At 44.4% G+C, this 26,874-nt stretch overlaps 1 protein-coding gene across 5 annotated transcripts in view; it reads right to left on the bottom strand.

Annotated features, from left to right (window-relative positions):
• Positions 1-26,874, bottom strand: part of LOC144017648 (uncharacterized) — a 51,964-nt gene that overhangs the window by 2,198 nt on the left and 22,892 nt on the right. For 2 of the 5 annotated variants that reach the window (XM_077519440.1, XM_077519445.1), the window contains 2 exons: positions 12,536-12,665; positions 8,586-8,709 (listed from right to left, as the gene is read on the bottom strand). In XM_077519440.1, the coding sequence (XP_077375566.1) occupies positions 12,593-12,665 (73 nt within the window). In that variant the 3' untranslated portion in view covers positions 8,586-8,709; positions 12,536-12,592. The other 3 variants (XM_077519443.1, XM_077519442.1, XM_077519444.1) reach the window with 3 other exon arrangements.

Below are 26,874 nucleotides of genomic sequence, written 5' to 3'. Positions count from 1 at the left end.
TCCAGAAAAGTACATGCAAGGTTACTTATATATCCATCCATTATTTGAAACCAATTATCTCCACTTGGGTCGTAGCTTTGCTGGAGCCTATCACAGCTGACTTTGGGCAAGAGGGAGGGTACACCCTCAACTGGTTGCCAGCCTTTCACAGATGACTGTAAATTGTGTGAATGTCAGTGTGCAATTAGTTGGTGATTCTTACAGACTTGGCCCACAACTGGACAAAATGTCCTTTTAATATGCTCCATGCTGGATTGGTTTGCACGGGTCTGCAAAAATACCTAAACTTTGTCTAATCTGCCCCTGAACAGATTTATGCCGTGCTTCAGACCAGATCCAGTAAATCCATGACCTGCAGCAAACAAAATGTTTCCGCTCGATTACAAAATGATTCGCAATACAAAAGTACACAGGACCAGGAAGAGTGACTGTGTGCTCATAATTCTGTTTCAGCTCTAAGCTGTCGTCCCCGTCTCCAAGATCCCTCCCACGTCATCCTTCAATCTTCATCCTCCTGCTCTCCCAGAATATCGATTTTCTATTTTCTCTTTTGTCCCCTCCCTTTTCTCCCTTGTCCTGCCATCAGCTCAAGCACACTTCCTACAGTTTGGCCTGTGTGACGGAGTTCTTTTCATCCCACGGTCTCACTCTCTCTCTTTTATCCTTTCTCTCTCTGGTCAGAGTTTCTCCTCTTTGACAAGGTCGAGGCCCAAGCTATGCTTGGAGCTGCTTAAGGTTGGTAAATGGAGTTGTAATGTAATAGAGTGGTGGGATAATAGAATCTATGAGGGCTGGGTCTGATCTTGTTAGAATGGGTCGGGCAGGATTGGCTCAGTCGACAGCGTGGATGGAGGCCTTGTTTTATAATGCAAGTAAATACCCTTCAATTACACATTTGAAGATGATCTAAGAGCCTTCCAAGAGGATACATGATGAGCCTCATGGTCAAATTTTCTAGCAGAAAAATAAAAGTTTGCAAACTTATCTATATGCTGTATATTTAGAAGTCATAACATGCTTGCTGATGCTACATGTTTACAGGTCCACTTCTTGTCAACAACTTTCTTTAAACAGAAACCGTGTATAATATTACAAGTGATAGTGTATTCATTAAGGGGGCTTATGAAATAAGTAAACATCACTGATGCCAGCTACTGTTTGCTTAACAGCGAATGCAATTTTCACAAGTGCCACGCAAGGCCAAATACAAGCATTATGGAAAGTTTAAGCAATCAATCTGAAAGGCACCTAGAAATATGTTCCAATAATTCTGCTTACTTGAAAATTGGGTGGGCTCAAACAAAAGGTGCTCTGTCCTGAGTTGTTTAACACATCTCATACCATGAAATAAAAGCTGGAATTCTGAACTACTGTCTTGTTTTCATCTTTTGATCTGAAACCCAAATGTCTTCAGTATACAACAATTGACCTTGCCATTCCAATACTTTTGGAGGGGACTGTAGATAACAGGAGTGTAAATGTTATGATCTCAATTGTTGCCTGAGCACCACAGTGGCGTTTTTTTTGGTGTTTTTTTTAAAAGTCATTTCTCCATTTCATAAATTCCATAACACTTTATATAAAAAAAGTAGTACTGTACAGCTATGGACACACCAAAGCTAAAAGCAAAAATTTTGTGGAGACGTCAATAAAACAACCATTTCATGATCTTCAGGATTTCTCACTTGGCAGAGGTAATAAACAGCACATTGCTTACATTATGTGTTTCAGTTTTGAACTTTATCATAAAGTTCATTTTCCTTTAGAAATGTGGTGAACTGAAGGAAGAATGGTGGCTATTTTATATAATGATCACGACTGACAAAGCTTAAAGCCCCAGTGTGTAGCTCACGACCGCCATCTATCGGTCAAACAAGATAATGCAATGATTTTAAGCACACGAACTACGGCGTCCCAGAGAGACCCTACTTCAACAGCCTACCACCAATTTCACCGGAACAGAACGCAAACAACTTCTGGTATTCCCTCGAGTGATGACGTAAGTGAATTGCATTTGTTAGACATACTGTACAGATCCCTAATAATTGTGATTTAGTCATTTAATTTCAGAATTAATATTTTTGTCGGCATTGTTTGGAAATACTGTACGTCAGCTAATGATAATGGCTATCTATGTTTATATTTGTTAGTGTAACTAAACCATGCAACAGAGAACACACAGTTATGTTATACGTTTTATAGACATGTGGACCATCTCAAAGGGGGCGAGAGAGACGACGAGGAAGAGAACGCGGTGCCTCGTAACGTACAATTATGTCATCATGGAAAAATAATTCCATTCGAGCATGCATGTGAATGGCTCAAAACATACCTTTGCTTGGAATATGTGGTATTTAGATTACATAGTTTGCTGATATGTTTAGTATATCGTGCAAAAATAATGGTGTTAACTGAACGACACATCTGCAACTCAGACTCGTAACCCCCCCGTGTCTTGTTGCTACTAACCACTCAGAAAAGTGCTGCTTACAAAAACATTTGAAACCCTTTACTCAGATATCGATTTGTCACCATGTTGAACAATTTTACCTAATAAATATCACTAAGCAACTTAATTAGTTTTGATTGAAGATACAACAGGTTCCTTGTACTTCGATGTGCAGGAATTTACATGGCTTTCACAAATAGTCTTGCTCATGTAATAATGTACTTCATTGGCTCAGTGACTTTCAGTTCATTGTTTGGTACCTCATCTGACATACAATTGTTACCTTCTTGCAGAGACTCGTACAGGAAATGACCATGGAGGAACATGAAGATATCCAAGTCCAGCTGATAGACTGACACCAAGAAATACTTTTTGACACATCAGCACCACCATGATTTCCTGTACCTGGATCCCACATCAGCACCACCATGATTTCCTGTACCTGGATCCCACATCAGCACCACCATGATTTCCTGTACCTGGATCCCAGACTGCAGCACCTTGGTGGACTTGTAGCAAATAAGTGACACTTTCCCAGATCCTTGAGGACAATACAAAGGTTTTTTACCTGGCATATAATTAGTCCATGTCTGACACTTGTTGTTGTAGTTTGTATAACTTGTATATTGTTGTTGTGTGTTAATTTGTACATTTTGAATAACTAAAAAAATACTATTTCCTTTGGCGTCAACATGCAGTGTTCATTCGACACCTAACCTAACACTATTTTACATGACCAGAAATGTAAAACATCAAAAGCCTGGAGAATTATTATAAATGCTTGCAATGACAAGGAATTCTTCATTGGCCAATGAATGTAAGGTACAGTACATGAAAATGAATGAATAAAATAAAGTAAAATAAAAGTCTACATGAAATGAACATATTAACTAAAAAAAAAAAAAATGCTGTTAGAATATAATGAGCTACATGAATTGCAGTTGTTCCAGAATTTTACCAATACGCTGTGCATTTCAAAATATGGAAAATAGACATACAGGTTTGGGCCAAAAGTAGTGTTACAGAGCAGGTATGTGTTGTACACAGCTAAAATATCTGATTAACTCAATACCATGATGGGTTTTTGTGTGTGTGTGTGTGTGTGTGTGTGTGTGTGCTGACATTGCCCCCCATTAACATTGCAACATTCCTCAAACTCTCCCGAACACAGTATGATCTGTAACACTACTTTTCGCCTACTCTATGATGTTATTGGGGCAAAATTAAGGAAGGCTTGTCCATTGATTGTGTGAACAGACTGCAGTAAAAATGAAGTCACTTCAATGTTTGCTGGTTTTATTAAGTTTGACATGCTCCTTGACTGCACAAGTACATGTTATGGAGTGAGGGCATGTTCCCACCAACGATGATATCATATTCTTCAAAGGCTTGCTGAGGAAAGTGAGGGAGGAGTCACTCCATGGCTTCAGACACCTGGTCAGCAGGTCCTGTGTAAAACAAGTGGTGCTTGTACATGTGACCATTCCGTATTGCTTCACACAAAAAGTTCATGTAGTGTGCAATGCCGTCCATATGTAAATGACATACCAAGACGTCGGCTGACTTCAGTTTGTTGCAGCTCAGATATGGTAGGTGGAGATACTGGTGGTACAACACCGAAGCCTTCTGGGGTCCTCCATTCAAGTGTCCTCATTCGGGGCATTCCAATATGGCTGCTGACTCTCCCCTTGATATTTTTTTTTCTTGCAGGTCGGTGATGTATTTAAACGGTGCATGAATGCTTGTATAGGTCGCTTGCACATCGTAATGCATCATGGGAGTTTTTCCTTCGGGCGCCATATTGGGTGTCCGCCGGTTCACAAGGTACACTCGCGAGTTACACGGTAGAGCTTATCAACCTGATGTAATTTTCGCAGTATTTTCACGATTTACCGGAAGATCAAAAACAACGATACAGGCAGAAGGTGTCCCTGTGTGGCGGGATTGATCCTAATTACGTCCTGACCAAGGGTGATTTTTTTTTTGACGGAGAAAGCTTGCTGGCCAAATGTGACATCTCTGGACATTTTTCACTACCTCGTGTTGACAACATGCTCCATAACACGCCAACAAATCCCCGGAGGCTTACAATTATTTTGTAAGCGGGTGGATACAGAGTGTAAACTTTAACATCGCATCAGAAGAAACGGTTGCTGTTGCACGTAAGTAAACCACATGGTGTTGGTAATTCTGCACACAAAAATGTTGATTTGTTCTCAGGCTTCCTGTTATCATTGTGTTTACATGCACAGCTGGCTTTACCTGATGTGGTTTTTCTAATAATTTTATAACAGGCAAATATGGCAGAGCGTATAAGAATAAAAAGTAACTGCACAGCCTCCCCGTGGCTTAATTAAATTTAATGCTACCCTTTCACTAGTTACATGTTACTTAATCAACGTATTCTAAATGGTTAAGGTTAACCACTCTCAGAGGACGTATTTTTAGTTTCAGTTTCCAGTACAATAAAACGTGTTCATGGTAACTACTGAGCATACTGACAGCTTTTCTTATGATCTCACGGTTAAGGAGGCTGTCACAACACCCAATTTCTGTCTGGTGCCAGATGGCAACAATTCCCATCACTTGTCACGACAACACCAATAGTATTACCAGGTATGTATGGCTTTACTTTTTGTAGTTTCTTATTTAATTCTATGTTTCATATTTTCATTACAATGTTTGTAATATTTTCAGATTCAGGCACAGATGAGTTTAACTGGACGGACTTCTGCGACTTTGTGGTGTGGACAAAGTGTGATTGAGCGAGTCCACCCAGATCGCTCGTTTTGGCCAGTTGGAAAAGCTAGAGTTTTTTTCCCCCAAAATCCCCTCCTTACCTGAACTGCTCGGGAGAGCATTTACTAGATCAGCAGTGGACTTCCAGTGTTCCTGCTCAGCCGCTGTCACCTACCACTTGCTCATGTACTTCAAAGATGCGGAATAAAGTAGTTTTTTGTGCTGCAGCAGATTGTAAAATCAAATGATATCACTTGAAGTGTGCCAATCTAGACTGCCAAAAGGACAGTGGTTTTGTGACAAGTGTGAAACAAGGATTATTGGGAAAACTGTAACACAGTACTGGTACTTGTCTTACATTAAACAAATTTAAAAGAGAGCAACTTTTTCCTCTGTACATAGCATAATGAAAGTCATTGCGTACCCTATCAACATTACATCATACCGTCATCTCAGGATGGTAGGCACCTGTGCTAAAATAAACTACATTAATTAACAGTTCAATTTTTTAACCCTGAAATTACTACATCTAATCATTATTCACTTCATTTTTTGTGCTTTTAGAAATAATAGAGATTTATGCCATTACTTTAAGAGGGACCATATTGCACATTGAGTCAAATCCTGTCATTTGTATTATGTATAGCTTTGTAAACAAACCCAACAATAGAATTTGTATAAACGCTGCCTTTATTAGCGCCAAACAAACAGTCGCATGTTGTCCTCCTCCAATGCTTTGATGCTCGCCTTCGTTTCCATCATGTCATTGGCAATCAAGTCGGTGTGGCATGAGATCCCTAAAGAAAAAAATAAATAAAAAATCACAAAAAAATACGGTACCAGTAATAGGTTTAATATAGTGAAGTAGTATAGTTTTTTTGTCAGTGTAAAAGAAATGTACACATTTTGTTGCATTTTTTAATGTATGAACATTGCTACAGGCAAATACTTATTTCTATAAACACTTCCAAATGTCTCTAAAATATAAGGTGCGTGTACACACACAAACAAACATACATTCACTCATGCATACAATATATCATGTAATGAATTCTGAGTGGCATACCAGAGTCAATGATGTCAGCAGTACTTGAGGGTACAGGTTACTGGAGCCATCTGGCTGCATAACTGCAACAATCTCTGCCACTTCGAGTCGTCTTTTCTTTGCTTGTCTCTCCTGTGCACGTTCATATCTTGGCACCGACTGGGCTGAGACATAGATGTTGTAACTTGGGACCCAACTTTAATGTTGGAGCACAGTCGGGATGATTGGACAGAAAAACGGGCGCAGGGCGACCTGTTAAAATAAACAAATATATAAACAAATAAAATATGGAAAGACTGGTTATTTTACCGCAGTAGGGTGGCCGTGAATAAGTTCTTTAGCATGATGTGTAGGCTACCGGGGGTCTGTTTTCTTGCATCACCCCCGGGGGTCTGTTTTCTTGCATCAGCCCCTTCTGTCTCTTTTTTTTCCAAGTTTACATTTTGCCACCAAAAAACATGTTATCGGCATTAAAAGCCCAAGACTAATCAATCCAATTTCAGCAGTAAACACTTTGCACTGGCACTACTTGGGTGAAAATGTTCGATGTTAGCTTTCGGCTAACGTCCGCTAGCCAGCTTGTACTACCAAACTTGCTTGCTCATGAATCCAAAACATAAGCAACTTGCCCATATATGGGCGGTCGAAACGTTATTAATCCTCATGCATTAAATAAAGGTAAACAAGCTTACCGCTCACAAAGTGATCGCTGCACACACGAGCCCAAAGTAACGACTTCCCTCCGGAGTCCGCACTCCTCTGTCTCCAGGCCCTGGTTCCTAATTATTTTCGGAATTCGGAAAAAAGACCGACCATTTTCCCCCTTGGCTTTGTTCGAACAGCCAACGATGCAGCAACAATGTACCATTTTAAACGCAGAAAACAAACGTGATAGATACGTGTTAGACCGAATCGCTACGTAAATGGAGGCCACCCAGCATGGCGACTACGAGAAATCCGAGGCGGAAGTGACGACATGTGCAAGCGACCTATACATCAGAATATGGTTCTGGAACCCCTCAAGTTTGGCTGTTGATCTAGTGTGACACAAACAAAAACACAATTATAAAATAAAATAGAATAATTGATGATACTACTATATGTCACCAACTTTCCAACAAAGCCCCCAAAATAGAGGTAAGGTCTTTAGTTTTTGGGCCCAAAACATTGTATTAGCTAGATAAAAGTAACTTGACTGCATACTGCATAGAATATGCAAAGGCTGCTTGCTTGTCGAATTTCCGTGGAAAACGTGGCAGCCTGTAAATTCTTGTGCACCCAATTACACAATGGACCAGTACACACTTGAGTGAGAGAGTTCAGACTCTAGCAGTGCTTACGGTACAGCCAGCATTTAAGTCCAGAAAGTTATTCCCTGCCGAAAATTAATTTCGAGAACCCTATTTTCACCAACCACAACGAAAATAATTTTCAACTCCTCCACTAATACAGTATGCTTTAGATTCTCTATTGAAGTTATGGGCAAATATACCTCCGAAATCACAGTTACATTACATTACACAATAACTTGCGCATTTACTCTAAATATAACGTGCCAGCGGGAATCTTTTTTTTTTTTCAAAGCAAGTAGCTACATAACGAAATCGTTCGAGTGGTGCGGAGTTGCTAATCAACAGATACAGTGATCGTAAAACAAAGGTACGAACATCGTATTAATTAGTACGGAGTATACTTTTTCTCTCGCTCTCAAAACGTAAACACAAATGTACTCTTACTTACCGGTCAAGTAGAAAGCAGTCGAAGGCACCGGCACGTCCCAAACCTAGTCTGTTCCTCATTTCTCTCCATCTGGCAAATGCGGCTACAATATAAACTCTTGTTTTGTCGCGCTGAAATAAAATAAATTCCCAAAGTAAGTGTGATGCTTGATAATGCTCTCTTCGGGGACCGGAAACTCTTCTTCTTCGTGGACATGCGGTCGCCATACAAACCGGAAGTGCGTTCCAAAAACGCGTTAAGAAATGGAGCGCTGAAATTTGTCTTTGACGGCACCCGTAGCAGAAAGATGGCGGCGAAACATGGCAGACACTAGCAGGCGAGGCGCGGACATGTAAGATAATTTGCGATTTCTAGACTAACCGTTATATTTTAAAAAAGTACGTTTATGCGATACAACATATCTTTTTACATACTACTAACACAAACAATTGTTTTTTTTTTCCGAATGATTTATTATTTCACCACTAGATGCCACTGTATAATACTGAGTGTACCTTTAAGCTTGCGGGTTCTATCGATTAAATCAACTTGAAAAGCACCCGCGAGTTCAACATCCACCTGTCTAAAGTAAATGAAAACTGCGGGTGACTTCTTATGTACCCATCCCCAAACCTGTTAAGTCGATGTCCCATTGCTGGATGGATCGCCGCTAGTTCCGTCGTCCCATCAGAGATGACCTTCAGAGGGATTCTGATGCAGTAGGATGTCATCCCACTTGGCAGCACCAGACGGACCGCTGCAAAGGCAAGGACGCAAGTAGCTCAAATAGATCAACCAAACAAACGGCCACTTCGTCTTGAAGTGAAATGGGGATATATCAAACACCAGTGCAGCTGCGGGTCATTTGCTTCAGTGACTCGTTGCACAGCGACAAATGTTTGGATCGTCACTCTGATTTACTTAAAAAATAGTGTAGATGATGAGCTTACCCATAGAAAGTATTTCCGGAGTAGTGAAAGAAAGGAAAAAAAGAGGCTGCAGAATCTGCGCGATTTTTGAAAATGTGAGGTCATCTCACATCTCAATGTTACTTTCCTGTTTGGAAGTTTCAACAGCCCACAAACTATTTCCTCAGTTTGCATCACATCATTTTGTTTCAACGTTTTGACTCCTTTAATGATTAATGACGACGGTCAAGCAAACTGTATTAATTTTTCAGACACGGCTGGCAGGAGTGCAAAGGGGAAGCTTTGGGGCTGGGGTAAGTAAGTACAGTAAATAACTTCTTCAAAAGAAATATAAGGCAGCCCCTCCCCTTTGCCCTCTCTGCCATGCCGAGTAATTACTTGCCCCGGCCTGCTGTAATAATTCCTATTACAAGCAGAACGGAAGAGTCAGTAATTCAGCGTGCGGGACAAGGTGAAGGCAAGGCCACGCTACTGTGGATCAATATTTCATTTACTCAACCTGCTTCGCCATCCCGGGCCAGGATCAAATACACCAACAGGAGGCAGAAAGAGGAAAATAGGAGGGGGGGAAAAAACAAAAACGCTAAACTAAAAACAATGACACAAGCCCTCTAATTTCCTCTGGGTTTAGTGGGGAGGTAGGTAGGAAGTTCATGCTGTGCAGATGGGGCTTGTGGAGGTCAGATGTGTGAATGTGTGCGTGTCTGTGGGTAAATACACATGGTGCATGATCACGGTTGTTAACGTGGTGCACCATCGTCACACAACGCAAAGGAATCCTTTTGTCTCATTTAACTCAATATTGGACTCCAAATAGACATTAAAAGACTTTCAAATCTTGCATAGCTTGTGTAAAATGTGGTGAATAACACGCTTTAAAAAAATAAAATAAAATAAAAATCGAGTGGGGGTATAATGTACAGGTGGCTTAATAAGAAAAGAAAATAGACATTTAACAGTATTTAGGTAGTACTTAGGGATTGTAAAAAATAAGCAAAAAAAAAATAGAATTATACATTTATAGCATTCACAATAAACATTAGTCAATACGCTTCACATACTGCATGCCATTAAAAGTACATTTAAAAGCAGTTAGAAAAGTAGTTAAAGTGATTACAAAAGAAAGTAAAGAAATAAAAATAGTTTACTAAAATTACTAAATAGCATGTAATGCAAGAACAAGATTTTCAAAACCATGAATTTAAAATTATTTAAAAAAAACCCCATCATAGGTATGGGAAAGGAGTATAGTTTTTAATCTGTATTTTAAAGTAATTACACTTTATAAGTATGTTTTCAATCTTTATTAATTACTTTTATTCACTCTAATGATAATGGATACCAGCAAATCTGGTAACCGTATTATACACGTCCATTTTTGGCATATTATACACGAGTGTCTGTTATTCACACGTATTAAGGACTCCTTTCACAAGTTTAACATTGGTGGTAATTTCCAAAATATTTTTCATGTTTCTTTAACAATTAATACGCCAGTATGTACACGTGATACTTTTTATGCTAAATTGTAATTTTTGTTGCACTGCCTCAAAGCAAAGACGAATAATTATAAACCACACTTTTCCAATTCTTTTTAATTGTAGTTATGTACTTAAATCCTTCAATAGATTTTTTTTTTTTTTAAAGGGGAGCTACTCATTCCTGCTCAAACATTGAAAGCTCCCTGAAAAAGTGGGTGTCTGCTCTAAAGCACTTCATGACAATGGATAGTTTTTCTCATTTTTACGACATTTGGTCAAATAATCGTTTCCTGTATGTATTTTCCCATATGTTGTGACCCAAGACCTTTACACGCCACGGTAATGTTTACCTGTTGAACTTCATATCCCGACACCCACCTACAGTTGAAATCAAGCTCAGCTTTTTCTACCTGCAGCAGTGCAGCATCAATAATACTTAGCATCGCCTTGGCAGCCTGTGTGCAGACTTCAATTCAGAGTCAGGAAGCGTATTTTCGGCACTCCTGGAGCAGCTATTTGGACTGCATTGATTATTACTATGCGAGCGAGTGAGGGGTCACTGCAGACAGATCGTTTCATTGTGGCAGATTAACCTGCTGTTAAACCTTAAACAAGCTTGAGTTAACTTCTAACAAAAGAAGGGTGCAGCAAACAATAATTTGGAGAGACTCCATTTGTAAATTTGCTATAATAATTGAGGCAACAGCAGCTCAGCTGTAAGGAGTTTTTGAAGAAGAAAAAGAAGAAGAGGCTAAGCTAGGTTCAGCTAACTGTTAGCCTACCTGGTACCTACACTACAATTCGTCCGCTTGTCATTTTTACTGTGGTGAATGACTTGTGTGACATGTTATACAAACACTAAAAACAACCATAACACCACAATCATACATTCATTACAATGTCCAGTTTTATTTTTTTTCCTCGGGACCAATTAGGATGTGTTGAATTTGACTGATGTTTTGCGCGACAAGTGTGAAGCGGAGTGTTACCCCAACGGGTAGACCACAGATCGTCTGGCTAAAAAGGTTGGGCTTAGAAAATTGTCATTATTCATTTGTCAAGTAAGACTTCAAAAGAGAGTTATGTTGTTGTTGTTGTTGTTTTTGTTATTTTCTACTCATACAGTGGAGGTATATGATATAAATTATCGGTATTATCTTTGACTGAACTCTGAGTATCATTTCAATATCTCGAGGCTGAGTCAAGTGTCATTTATTTTTATTTTTTTTCTTAAAATACGGTCAATGTAGCAAAGTAGTAGTTAGTTATTAGTCAAATGAATTATCGGTTATTTAATTATTCTGTCCTTGAACTGAACTGGCCCTGTCTGTGCAATTGAACAGCACTCCATGTCTGGTGGTTGTTTCGGCCAGAGTGCAGGATCATTTTCAATTAGGGAACACTGATTATTAGATTAACGTGACTTAAACTGCTGAGTAGGTGTTGAAGTCTCACAATCAAACTATATTTATCATCCTCAGCGCTACCCTGGTTTTCCTACAGGTCCATCAGGCAGCATAAAGCAGCCTTAATCTTAATCTTGAGTATTTAAAAGCATTTCCTCACGATATGCACTTTAGTTCAGTTTTGCCAAAAGTTGAGCATGTAATTTAGGCCACTTTGACCTGCTTTTGAAATCTATCAGTTTAAATTACATAACTGTTTTTATATCTTCTCCCTGTGAATAGATTTATCACCAAATATTTTTAATACTAGAGTTTGATTGGAAGGAGAGAATTTGGCACAAATAAGATCAATTATTGGTAATAGTATGAATCAGGTGGTGTCAAGCTGAAGTGCACATCAATCAAAGAACTTTCCCAGGCTGAACTGTGATCATCTCTTTGTTGTTAGATGGCGATGCAAAAAGTCCTCAACAACCAAGGTAACATTTGAATAACCTGAAAAAATGGTGCCAATCCAACATGGCGACCTCGGATGAAAACAAAGAGACTCAATCACTGATAACAGTGTTTCAAAGTCTCCTTTTTTTGTAGATCCCACACAAAGTAGGTGGCGCTTTTGTCATTTGTGCAAACTGACCATTTAGGCAAACACAGTTTTGAAGGCGCTTGTTTTAGGACATCCAAGGTTGCAGTTGCCAGTGAATACTTCAAGGATTTAGTTCTTCTAGTCTGTAGTACAAACACAGACAAGCTGTCAAGTGACTTACTTTTTCTTTCAAAAACCAGCATTGCTGTTGCAAAGGTGACGGGTCTTGATCAATAGGTTAGACGTTTGTGACTTCCTTGGTCTTCTCTCTCAAACGCTGTGGCCTTCTCTGAGCCACAAAGGTCATATCACTTGAGGAGGGGACAGCAGAAGAAAGAAAGAGGGCAAGAAAGTCACATGCATTAAAAGACCGACACAAGTTATGGCTTGGGGTAGAAGAGGAGGAGGAGTGAATTTAATAAATAACAAATTCTCCTCAGATCCACTGCAGCAGGCTTTGTATTTAATTGCACAATATTGATTTTTCTCCCTGCTTCTATCTTTTCATTCTTGAGCATTGCTCCCATTTAAGGAGCAATCAGGTTACCAAGGTGGGCCACCAAGTCGAATGTCATTTATTCTCCCCCCCGACTCCTCCTCCTCCGTCCCCAGTCTCCTCTTCTTCTTTATGTCCCTCTCATCATCCTTCCACCAGGTGCTTTTTGTGTTTAGTGCTTTTTTCTGTTTTCTTAGCTGTCAAGGTTATCTTAACGTGACTTTGACTACTTCCCATCTGTTCGTCAAGGGGTTTGATAAATAGAAAAGATAGGGTGCACAGCAGTAAATGCTCTTTTTAAAACTAACAAGCACATCATATTTTTGCCAAATGTGAGAACATAAATTCACATCACTCAAAGCAGCATCAAAACATTTGTGAGGGTCCAACAAGCAACAAACACAAGATGTGCACTGTAACAACTATTGCCTAGGTCCATTTCACCCTCTAATTTTTTTTTTTAAGTTTGCTTCTCCTGAAGCAAATTCTCTGCAGTGCATGAATATGCCAATGCCCAGACAGGATCCAGCCTGGTCAGCTCTACAGGTGGTCCTTGCCACCAACAAAACTCTTTTGAAGCCGCTGACCAGGTGACAAAGGAATTCATGCGTCTGCCGAAGGAGTGTATTTCAAGCAGTCTGCTCGGAGCCCGAACAAATGGCTCCAATGGTTTGGAATACACAAATGACCGATCAAAGGAATGTTCATGACTTCTTATCAATCACAAAAGGATACTCTGGCGCCTCGCCCTTCCCGGAACGTCTAGATGGAGCAACAACACCTCCAAGTGGCGAAACTTGGAACTATCCTTAGTGACAATTCACATAAGTAACCGCATTTTACACATTTATATCATGATAATTCTTGACAGACAACTGAACTACGAATGATTCATGTTATATCTTTGTGTGTATGAACATCCTATTTCATGTGTACTCCATAAAGAATGAAAGATAATCAATGTCTCTCAGTTCAGTCAGATTAGACAAGTAGAAGTTACCTCACAAGTTAGTTTATGATGCATTAATTACAATGTGTGTTAAACGGGTTGTGTGGGAAAACTGATTTGCCAGACTGACCAAATTTAATGCCAAATTATTAATCTTTTTAATAATTTTCCTCTGAGAGTCTGCGCGAGCGAACAGAAGGGTGTGCCTTCACCTGCTCGCCCCACCCAGAGACTATAAAAACACGAGCAGACCACTGCCCGCTCTCTTCTTTTTTTTGCCCTCCTGCTCTCTTGCCTGTTCCTGCTCTCACAAGCCTCTTCCAAAAACTCTGGCCCGACTTGCAAGTGGGCCAGCCAGGCTGCTCGAACTCTTTTGTCTAAGAAACTTGCAAACCACGTGGCTTTTTCTTTCCTGGCAGGATCCGTTAACGAGATCGGATCCTCGCGCCACGCCACGCCAAAGAAAGTGCAAACTGCAACGCTGACTAAAGACTCTTTTGTTTTTTTGTTTATTTTTTTTTTGTTCCACTATCGGTGCTTACCCGCCCGACCTTCGCGGCCCCGGGGTACACTTGCAACGTACCCCCGGACTCAAGGTTGCGCACCTCAGCCGCTCAGCACCTCAACTGCTAGTCGGTGGTGCCCCGCCGCGGTGCTAGCTCACCTCCAACGGCTGGCCTTCCCCGTACGCAGGCGCGTACTGACCGAGCTGCAACACCTGAGCTCGGACAGCTGCCCAGCAGAACCAACCTCGCCAAGTCGACCAACCAATCAAGGGACGAGCCGCGCAACTACGTCAGGCCCCTGGCGCGGCTCCCTCGCTAACCTGTGGAATAAACCTTTTTTTTTCCTTGCATTTTTCAACGAACATTGACTCTTTTTTTTCCCCCTTGTCAAAAAGGCCGCCACTTCTGTTCGTTGCTACGCAACTCCAGGGCTCGTAAGTGCGCTTGATTTCTACCTCGGCGTATCCACTGTGTGCCACTTACGTTTGAAACATCACAAATCTGGCAGGTCAAATTTTCTCTTTTCCCTGTTTCTTTATTCATTCGCATTCCTTCCTTATTTTCATTCGCTTTATTTTATTTCTTTTCTTCTGACGGTAGAATAGTTAGATAGGCAGTATTTTGATTCTGTAGTGTAGCAATCGTGAATAAATGCATGTTTTATAAACTTTATTCCGCCTAAGTCATCTGTGTTTCCGAGTGGATTATTATTCTTTTGTTAGTACAACGAACCACTGAATATCGAGTGTGGCGACTTTAGATTATCAATGACTGATAAAAGAAGGATTTTGGTCGTTGTTTGCTCCTGTTAATACGAAGCAAAACAAACGTGGTGCCCCAGAGGTTATTGAGGTAAATACAATTTACCTCTGTAACGTCCAGATTATTAATTCGTCCAAAAGACGACCCAATTATCGCTACATAATGGTGCCCCGAGTGAGGCTACAAAACATAAGAAGATCCACTCGAAAATACAAGACTTTGGACGTGAAAAGTAAAACGCATTTCACGTAGTGTACCTAATCATTTATCTCTGTGCAAAAAGGTAAACATTTCTTCTTACATAGAACTGCACTGACTTTCCCCTTCAGCTTTGAATCGAGCGTCTGGTTAGCCGCCATCTTGCGTGTGTTACCACGGAGTGACGTGCTATAAGTAAACGAGAGTAACGGGATTGATTGTTGGAATAAAAGTAAGAGCCGGTCACCGTTTGAAAAAATAGTGGCTTGTATTTGAAAACGTACGTGATAGAACTCGAGTTGTGCAACTTTTAAATTTCAGCTGGCTGAATTTGAAGTTGTTTGTCTTTGTGTTGTTGTGTTTCCGGAAATTGTGGGAAGTCACGTGACAGCCTACGTGCGTCGCGTTGACCCGACTCGAGTTACGTGCTTCGGAGTAGCTAACCGCGAGCAACGTAAACGACGTCCGAGTCACTTTCCCCGTGTTCCTCCTACACCTAGCTTGTGGGAGAAGTTTGAGTCGTGACTGAGCTTTTGTAGCCGCCGACTCAAAGTTTCAGCTCGTGGCGAGCGGATTAACAGAGCGCTAAGACGTTAGCTGCTTACCTGTACCGTGTACGCATTTCCACAAGGTGGCGCCATAGTCCTTGTGAAGAGCTGTGTGGCTCGTGGAGGCGTGGTTGAGTACCTCCCCCTCCCTTCTCATTGGCGAGTTTGAGCCACGCCTGTAGACGCCCCGAAAGGGAGCGGGTCTCGCAGGTTGTCAGCTGTCAGACAGCGTTTGAGCTGTCAATAGACAACTGACCCCCCCACTGCTGCTTTAACGCCGGTGGTCCTTGCTCCGCGATAATTCTGATTCAATGTCACTTCACATTGCTTTTTGAATTGTTTTCCGTGTCGAGCGTTGTACTTAGTGAGTGTCGTCACCGTTAGTACACAAGGATAATAAAAAATTTATCCACGTCCGATTAAACGCAGTTGTAGGCTTAATTGACTGTTTGCGTTTAAGGATTATAGTAATAGCTGACCGCATTCTAGCCTTTTACGCTGCCTAGCGTGAGAGTAATTACGGGTGCATCAACAAAACATACTGCTGGGTCAAATTAATACAAAGGAACTATTTACACTATTGTGTTTTTCTTTTTTTTCCTCTTTTTTTTCGTATTCCCTTTTATCCAGTTTCATACTAGGCTAACTAGCTATATTCTTGACTTAACATTCCACTTAATTTCAGGTTTTGTGTTTGTTTAGTTGGTTTGGTAGACCTAGTACTATTATTATTATTTTCTTCCCTTTTATTTGTTTTCTTCTAATTTTTATCCATTATTTTTAACTTTGTTGTTTTTGTTTGTTCTTTTGTTTTTGTTTTTCGGTTGTGTCTAGTTAATAAGAAGGTGTGAGTTCGAATGAGCTATTATTAGAGAGGCAGCTCTAATATTTCTGTATAGTTCTGCAGTTTTTGTGTCCCAAAAACCCCGTCCACAGGACATTTGCATGAAACTGTACGGACACTGTAACCAGTCATTTGACTAAGACTATTAACCCCTTTTAAGTTTATTTCCCCCTTTTTCTGTTTTATTGTTTATTTAATTTAATTTTAATTTCAACTTTTAACTCGACTTCCAAAAAAAAAAAATTTTTTGTTTGAATTTTTTTTTTTTTTTTTTGATTTAGCTTTTGGGATTGACCGCTGTAACATTTTAGAGTTACCCTGTCCCTCGTTTAAGCTATTCTTTGCTGAGTGAGTCAAGTTGAAGTTAGTATTATTATTATTTTATTTTATTTTATTTTATTTTGCTTTATTTATTATTTTATTTTTTGTTGCCGTTTGTTTTTGTTTGTTTTGATAACTGGAATTGATTTCTCCCAACTATAGTGTAAGCTGTGGGTTGCATAGCCCACTACAAATCTTTTGCTTTTGTGGCAATTCCCCTTTTGATAATTTGAACCCAGTGTGTATTGTTGACGATAATACTTGATAGCGGTAGTTAGCTAACTGCGTACGCTGATTAACTAACTATTAAACGCTAGTACAAGTGTGATCGTTTAAAAAGCTATTGACAATATGGCATCACTCCGAGAGACTCCCAGCCCCTGTGAGAACCTAGATACCTTGGCTCAACTGGTGCAGAAGCTGACCAAGGACTTCTTACCTGGATACGCTGAGTCTATTAGGGATGCGGATGTCAATACGCTAAATGATAACCTCGCGCAGCTCATGAGTGACGCTGAGACCAAAGCCCCAAAGGACAAGTCACTCATTCGAATGCTCGGATGTCTGACTTTGAACCTTGCCGCACACTTGAAGCTGAGCGATGCCGAGGACTGTCAAGTGAAACACCAACTTGACATGGCACAACAGCAGAGCCGTGATGCCACGGCACAGCTTGAAGCCGCCCACGACCGAGTGAAGGTCGTGGAGACCCAGCTGGATGACGTTAAAGCGCAGCTGGATGAGGCAGAAGCCCGCGCAGATGCGGCGCTAGCCGAAAATCTGGGCAGTGATGCAGATGAGTCTGCTTTCACTCCCGACTCCCATCAAAAGATTGGTGAGTTAACCCAAGCTCTCGCGACCGTCGAAGAGACAAATCGAGAGCAAGAAAAACTGCTGAGATCCGCGGCAAATGAAATTCACAAACTAAAAGCAGAGGTGACTGACTTGACTGAACGACCGTCAAAAGACCAACTTCGGCTAGCAGAAGCTAATTACTTTCGGGTTAGTTCGCCGCTAGCTCAGTCAACCGATGAAGTGAAGCGCCTCCAAGTTCAGGTACAGACCTTTAGGGAGGAACGTAATGCCGAAGTGGACCGCTCATATGACCTGCGAACTAAATTAGCATTGACTGAAGCCGAGGTTACCCGCCTCCGACAATGCCAGCAGGAATATGAGACAGAGTTAGCTCATATTAAACATGAGTTACAACGCGCGCAGCAGTTGCATGAGGTCTCCCGAGGAGCCTCCCGGCCGGGAGCTCCACCCCCACACAGACCTCCTGATCCCAGAGCCACAGCACCACAGCTCAAACTGCCACCTGAGTCCGGAACCGCCTGGAGGACGCCGCCAGTGACCACCGCCGCTTTAGGCCTGGCACCTCCAATGGCCGCCTCCCCACACGCTTTCGGGCCATCAGGTGATGACAGTTTCCAACGTGGACCCATGTCGACTCCCCCGTTGGAGGGACAAATGGGCGTGGCCTGGAAAGATTTGGACAAGCTGGCTCGAAATATAACCAAATTCGAACCGAAACCAGGGGGGTCCCACAACACAACAGAGTACTTGAAAGACATCAACTATCATCTCCAGCGGGTCCCAATGGCAACCGTGGAAGATAAGTTGTACTTGATCAAAATGACGTCCAGCCGAGCAGTCAACAGACTGCTGGAACGGCAGCCCGCTGATGTGTTGTCTGACCCTTTGGCACTGCACCAAGCCATCTCACGCGAGTTTGACGGTTCTCCTGGGTTGTCGGGCATGGAAGTCGCCATGTTCGTCAAACAGGGAAAGCAGGAGGCTCCTCAGGCTTTCTATAGTCGTCTTCGCGATGCCTATTTTGGGACTCGTAACGAGCCCAACATGGAGGAAGATTCTGGTTTTAAAACGTTGTTTGTCCGAAACCTCCAACAAAACCTTAACCACTACTTGGGACTGGCTTTGTGTCCTGAGACACTGAATAGCTCGCAGCTACGTGACTTAGCAGCTAGGGGCTATGCAAAGCTAAAATTATCCGCCCCCAAGGCAGGCGACGCAGGAATTTATAAAGTGGACGTGGGTCCTCCTTCAGAGCTGGAGGGAGCTTGCTCCTTTGCTCCGAGGGAAGACCAGACTAAATCCAAAAAGTCAAAACAGTCCCGCGCCCCGCGAAACCGGAAACCGCGCTCCAAAACCGACTACTCGCGTGACGAGAAAGCGGACGGAGAAAAGCAAGCTGACGACCGCCGGCGCTCCAAAGTTGCTAAAGGAAAGCCCGATTCGCGCTATCATCCAAAACGTGATAAAGTCGAACGCGCGCCAGCAACCGATTCCTGCCGCGAGTCCCGGAACCGCCAAGCCGACTCCGAGACTGACCACCACGCAGTTGCCAGCGGCATATTGAAGGCACTCCTGAAATTGTCAAAAGACTCGTCAAAAGACCCGCCTTTATGACTAACCGACGGCCGGATGCCCACTGAAGTGACCCACCAGCAGAGGTCACCAGAGGGGCCTCCAGTAGCCGACACTCAGACACCTACTAAACTGCCTTCTGACTCAACAATATTGGTACTGCAGGCTGATCCAAATACAGCAGACCCGCATGTATCGCGATCAACCGATGACGTGAGACCGTTCCAACAGCTTTTAGGTGACCTCACCACCAGGGGGATGGCTCGTAAATTCTATCTGAGCGTCACCCTGGAGCGAGCTCTAACCTACGAAGCCCTTGTAGATCCCGCCGCGGACATCACGGTGATGTCCAACACGGTGTTCGAACAACTCCGCGCCGCGTCACAAGCTAACAGTCGACCGCTCCGCCTACGGCGGTGCCCACTCACCGTTAGCGCTTTCTCACCTACTAACACAAAGCTGGAATCTGTCGCGATGGTACACTGGTCCATTGGCCCCATGGAATTCATTCATCCAGTCTATGTGGGACCCATTGAGTCAGTCCCCCTTCTTATTGGCCAAGACCTGTTGTTCCGCTTCCAACCCATCATAGACTACCAGAGACTCCAGATTTGGGCCCAGGTGCGGCAGGCCCTGCCGACATTTCCTTCGGGCCCTGACCAGGCTCAGCTCTGCACTGTGACTCGGGCGCAGCCACCCCACGGGGAAGCAGACGCCCCCACAGAAAGCTGGGACACGACACAGTCCAAGGCAGGACCCCTCGCGTCCCCGACAAAGGACCGGCTGAGAAGCCACGACACCTTTCTTTGTGACCTTGACCCACCCCCACCTGATGCAGGGTACGCCCCACGCATCATCGGAGGTGTCCACGTGCAAGGTGCACCTGTTCTTGACGCCGTCCTCGCCTTGTGGGCTGACAAATCAGCCATTTCTGCAGCATTCGCTGACAACTTGCGAGATCTCGACCCGAACATTCTTTTCGTCTCCAAGTCTTGCCGGTTTCCGTTGAACACGGAACCTCCTCTGACAATAACTGCAGTGGGCGTGTGCGCCTTAAACCTTCAGTGGAAGCAGCACTCACTGACCCACTACTTCTTGGTTGTCCCGGATGCGCCTCACACCCTTTTCGTGGGTGCAGATTTGCTTGTTCGTCTTGCCGTCCAGGTGGACACCATCAACAACGTGCTGTGGTCCCTCACCAACTCGGAACCTCTAGCTTGTGTTCCCAGTCTTCCAAACATGAAGTCCGGACAGACCGTCCCAGATGCTTGCGAAGTCTTAAATGAGGATGAAGTGATCGCTCCGGCGACCACGATCAACATTCCGGTTCGCTTGGTGACACGAGCTAACCAGGTCTTGAATGCTCGCTCCGCTTTCTTCCAACCTTCTTCGGAGTTCATGAACCTGTCGTTACTCTTGGAGGCCACGCCCATCGTGGACGCCTCTCTCACCACTCTGATCTTGGTTCACAACCCCCTTTCGTACGACGTTCGCATACCAAAAGCGACCCGTCTGGGCCTGCTCATCCGTTCCGACTTCCACGACTTCACTCTAACGGTGCCTGTGGTTGGACACATCCCATCGGACTTGTTCTTGACTGAAGACACCGGTGGCCGAAGACTCACCAGGCCATCTCAGCTTGTTACGGTCAACCCTGCCGGTCCCACCAACGATGAAGACATCGTCCGGGTGGACCTGGGGACAGACCAACAACTGGTGATTTATGCCTTGAGCGCGTTGCCTCCAACGCCCTCGAGCATTCCCTCTGGAAACCCAGAGAAACCTCAACCAACCACGACTCCAAATGGGGACCTTCAACCGTACCCAGAGTTCGAGGAGCACCTCCAAGAAGTTCTGCACCGCGCCGACGCGCTCCGGTCCGAACAGGACCGCGAACGTTTGCGCACCGTGTTAATGAAATACACACCGTCTTTTGCCAAGGACTCCTTGGATTGCGGGTTGACGGCACTACACGTAGTCCGCATCCCGACTCAGCCCGGCGCTCCTCCAACTTTCGTGCGCCAGTACAAGATTCCGATAGCTTCTTACGAACCAGTACAGAAGACTATCGACGCCATGCTGGAAAAGGGCATCATTCGCCCCTGTAACAGCACCTATTCGGCTCCATTGTGGCCAGTCTTGAAGCCAAACGGTACATGGAGACCAACCATTGACTATCGCAAACTGAACCAACAGGTTCCTCTTTCGCGATGGCCCATGACACAACTTGAACAGGAACTTCCCAAGGTTCGAGATGCCAAATTCTTCACCACCATCGATGTGGCTTCGGGGTTCTGGACGATCCCAGTAGATCCCAGGGATCAATACAAGTTGGCATTCACCTTTGGCAACAAACAGTACACTTTCAACCGGTGTCCATTCGGCTACGCCAACTCGCCAGCCGAATTTAACATCTTCCTCAACAAGGCGTGCCCTGATGCCGCCGCCAGGGGCAACCTCATTTATGTCGATGACATTATGATGAGGAGCTCCTCTTTGGATGACCATTTGATGGAAATCGACCACGTTCTTGGACAGCTGTCTTCTGCAGGTGCCAAACTGTCCCTCCTGAAAGGTCAGTGGTGTCGCACGAAGGTCAACTACGTGGGGATCTTGGTTGGGCCGAACGGGATTGAACCACAATCCAGCCGTATTCAAGGCCTTCTTGACATCAAAACCCCCACCGATGTGTCAAAATTGCGCAGCTTCCTTGGCGTGTGCAACTATTCGCGCCAGTTCATTGAACACTTTGCTGACATAGCACGCCCTCTTACTAACCTGCTGAAGAAAGACACGCCCTTCGATTGGGGTGACGAACAAAATAACGCGATGAATATGCTAAAACAAAAGCTGGGCTCCGCTCCCTGTCTCGCGTACCCCGATAGCAACAAGGAATTTTTCTTGGAAGCAGGATTCTCCGACCATTGTTTGAGTGCGGGTCTATACCAAATGTACGACCAGGATAAACGCGTCGTGGCGTACGCCAGTAAAACGTTGAACGGCCCTGAGTTGAAATACTCCGACTGCGAAAAAGCCCTGCTTTCCACAGTATGGGCAATCAAACATTTCTCAAACTACATTGGATGTCAAAAAGTAACGATTGATACTAACCATCATCCGGTTACTTTTCTTAACAACCAACGCATTCGAGACGGTGTCGTAACGAACGCGCGCATTGCCGGCTGGCTTATGGCGTTACAAAGTTACGATGTTCGAGTCCGGTACGCGAAAAACGCAAAGTTACCGCTGGGTACCGATCTAGCGATTTGCCAGAACTGTGTGTCAACTTCCCCGACCCCGCCGACAGACGTCGCCGTGGCACCGATGCCGGAATTCACGCGTCACCGCTATTTTGAGGAACATGTCTGCAAAGACATGCCTACAGCTTACGTGGATGGCTGCTCTTACCACCACCAAACCCAGCTGCAGGCTGGGGTGGGCATCGCTTGGGTCGACGACACACCGTGCAAACCACTGCTATTCCAATTGGGCCCCCACTCTTCTCAATATGCGGAAATCGCTGGCATCCTGATTACACTCAAATTAGCAGTTGAACACGGTGTCACGGTGCTGGTTATCTGCACTGACTCAAACTATGCCCGCCTCGCCTTCACCTGTCATCTACCGGTGTGGCGTCGAAATGGTTTCCTTACGTCAGCGAAGAAACCCGTTAAACACCGCGACCTCATCTTGACATGCGACCATTTGGTTTCCTCCAATGATATGCATGTCTATTGGAAAAAGGTCCGGGGACACTCAAAAGTCCCAGGACCTGACAAACATTTTAACGACCTAACGGACACGTTAGCCAAACAAGGGGCCCTCAACGGGACTCCTTGGACATTTGATATAGCTTGGTTGCCCACCCAGCCCACCCTGGAGGTCCACGTTCTCACGCGCCGCCGCGCTGCGGCCGCCGCTGAGTCTCGCGACGCCCCCACACAAACCCCTACGGGGCCCGTGGCGTGCGTACCGCCCGTCCGAACCTCCGACTTGGTCGCCCAACAAGCCGGCGACCCCGCGCTTTTCAAAATAATTCAGCACCTTTCTGATCCTGTCGCCAACCCCGTGTCGCCTGACGCGTTGAGTGACGACAGCGACTTCAGAGACTTGCTCTCCGTGCTGCAAAGGCTGCGTCTCGTTAAGGGCCTTCTGGTTTATGACTCCGCGTCTCCGCCTGCCCTGCGGTTGGTGGTTCCACGGAGCCAAAGGGGGGTCTTGCTAACATACGCCCACGACGCGCCTTATGCAGGCCACCGCGGATTCAAGGCCACTGTCACCGCACTACAACAGGTGGCATACTGGCCGCGCATGCATAATGATGTAGCAACCTACATCAAAGGATGCCTGGTTTGCTGCCAGTTTCAGCCAGCAAACCCGAGTCACCGAGCACCACTCCAACAGAAAGGAGTCAACTTCCCATGGTCTGATCTCCAAATTGATTGGGTGGGACCACTGGTCAGATCTCTGAGAGGGAACAAATACTTTCTTACAGTAGTTTGCGCGTTCACCAAGTGGGTAGAATGCCTGCCTGCTCCAAACGACACCGCACACACCACTGCATGCCTGCTGATGAACCACGTGTTCTCCCGCTTTGGGTTGCCCTCACGGGTTAACTCAGACAGGGGAACCCACTTCACAGCCGAGGTAATGCAACAACTTTGGCAAATGCTTGGAATCAAGGCCCAGTTGCATATTAGCCATCACCCGCAGTCATCAGGACAGGTGGAGCGGACTAATCGCACCGTGGTAAATTTGCTGAAAAAGTTTGTTGTTTCCAACCATCGGGACTGGGACACCCGACTCCCACTGATCCTCATGGCAATTCGAGCCACCCCTCACGAATCCACAGGGGTGGCCCCTTTTGAAATGATGACCGGACGGCGAATGACGCTCCCCCTGCACCTGATGTACCAGCCAGGCGAAACAAACCTAGCCACGGCATACACGGCCTCCCAGTACGTGGAGGACTTGCAAGCCCACCTCCGAGCCACGTTTGCATTTGCCCAACAACGGCTTAAGCAAAGTGCAGAAGGTCAGAAAACCTACTACGATAGGAAAGCCTCACAAACCGAGTTTGAAATAGGTGATCGAGTATGGTATTACTTGTTCGCGCAACCAAATGCTAATACTCCGCGTGCCCAGAGGGGCATCGCCCGAAAATTTCTTCCCCGGTGGTCAGGACCACATGAAATCGTCGACAAACTGTCACCCGTCGCCTATCAAATTAGGATGAATAAAGGACGTCAGGGGGACCAACTGAGATGGGTCCACCGAAACCAGATCAAAAGTCACTGCGGGTTTGAACGTCTGAGAACGCGATCGAGCGAATCTCAGGACCAGCATACGTGCGGAACTGACAAAGGGGGGTCACCAGCCGACTCCGAGTCAGCGACCCAACCGCCACCCTCGACAGACGCGCCAAATTCCGCCGACCGACCTCGCTGACTACGATGTTTGAAAGTATCACACGTGCAAAAGGGGGGTCAACACCCCGCTGCACCTACCGAACCCCTCAGTGATACCATACCGAGCGACGCTAATCCCCTTTTCTTTGTTGATTGCGAGAGGTTAGCATACTGTGTTTTGCTACTTATTTGCAGACGCTTGGTGCAACACTTAAGGATACGGTCCTAGCTGTAACACCGATAGCATTATGCAGAACTAGACTAGACAACTACAAAATGATTTGCAACTCAAATTCAAAAGATTATGTACACTCAAGGTGTTATGATACTTATGAATGGTATGCTGCGTGAAATCAGTTTTTGCTAGCCATAAAAAGCTCCCCCGTACTTAAGGCCTTCAAAAGCAGGTCAGAGTACTCTTTTTAAAGCGTTAGTGAGTCTAGCTAATCTAACTAAGCCCCTTTGCCTTCCTTCCCTTAGTCTAGCGCGACTGCCAAGGATACTCTGATTTTTTTTTTTTCCTTCCTTTTGCTCCCTTTTCTCCCCTCCTCCCTTTCTTTCCCTTTTCCCTTCAGTTATTCTTGGATAACGCACGACTTTTGGGGTGTTTAATTACACCATAGGAAGACGCGATAGCTAAGTACCTAGCAACGATAGTGTCGCGCTAACCGACCTAAGACTTTTTTTTTTTTTTGACGAACACCCCCAGGGGTGGAGATTTGCACCGACACGCAGGTGCCTGAGACAACCTCCCCGTCTTTATAAGAGAGTTATGGCCTGAGTATAGTCCCGGGTTTTTGAGTTTTAGAAGGCGACAGCCTCTTTTCTCGTTCTCTCTCTCTTTTCTTTAATTTGCTGTTCGTTTCCCCTAGTTACTCATAATATGATACTAGCCTTATAGCCTTAGGAAAAGTTTTCTTCCTTTTCTTTTGTTTGGAATTTCGCGTCTTGCGTCTTTCCCAGGCCCGTGCCTGTTTTGGGACCCGAGTCCCTCAGTTAGCTGACACAGTACCAAGTTAGACACACTGTTAACTGAATACACATAGAGACACATTGAAAACACACAGACGTACCCTGCACACACATAACCAGGCAGAGGTTAGGGAAAAGTGGCACCAGTGGTATGTCTTCAGTGTTGCAGCAGAGCGTGAGTGGGACTCCGGCCGGCTGACCGTGGCCTGGACCCTGGCCACGCATCATCTGGACCCGCCAACCTGGACATCCTGAAGATTCATCCCGCTTGACGAAGGGGGGTCTGTAACAACTATTGCCTAGGTCCATTTCACCCTCTAATTTTTTTTTTTAAGTTTGCTTCTCCTGAAGCAAATTCTCTGCAGTGCATGAATATGCCAATGCCCAGACAGGATCCAGCCTGGTCAGCTCTACAGGTGGTCCTTGCCACCAACAAAACTCTTTTGAAGCCGCTGACCAGGTGACAAAGGAATTCATGCGTCTGCCGAAGGAGTGTATTTCAAGCAGTCTGCTCGGAGCCCGAACAAATGGCTCCAATGGTTTGGAATACACAAATGACCGATCAAAGGAATGTTCATGACTTCTTATCAATCACAAAAGGATACTCTGGCGCCTCGCCCTTCCCGGAACGTCTAGATGGAGCAACAACACCTCCAAGTGGCGAAACTTGGAACTATCCTTAGTGACAATTCACATAAGTAACCGCATTTTACACATTTATATCATGATAATTCTTGACAGACAACTGAACTACGAATGATTCATGTTATATCTTTGTGTGTATGAACATCCTATTTCATGTGTACTCCATAAAGAATGAAAGATAATCAATGTCTCTCAGTTCAGTCAGATTAGACAAGTAGAAGTTACCTCACAAGTTAGTTTATGATGCATTAATTACAATGTGTGTTAAACGGGTTGTGTGGGAAAACTGATTTGCCAGACTGACCAAATTTAATGCCAAATTATTAATCTTTTTAATAATTTTCCTCTGAGAGTCTGCGCGAGCGAACAGAAGGGTGTGCCTTCACCTGCTCGCCCCACCCAGAGACTATAAAAACACGAGCAGACCACTGCCCGCTCTCTTCTTTTTTTTGCCCTCCTGCTCTCTTGCCTGTTCCTGCTCTC

This window comes from Festucalex cinctus, chromosome 4 (assembly GCF_051991245.1).
Source record: "Festucalex cinctus isolate MCC-2025b chromosome 4, RoL_Fcin_1.0, whole genome shotgun sequence".
Classification (NCBI taxonomy): domain Eukaryota; kingdom Metazoa; phylum Chordata; class Actinopteri; order Syngnathiformes; family Syngnathidae; genus Festucalex; species Festucalex cinctus.
Note: the sequence above shows the minus strand (reverse complement) of the source record. Positions and strands in the feature narration are given on the sequence as shown.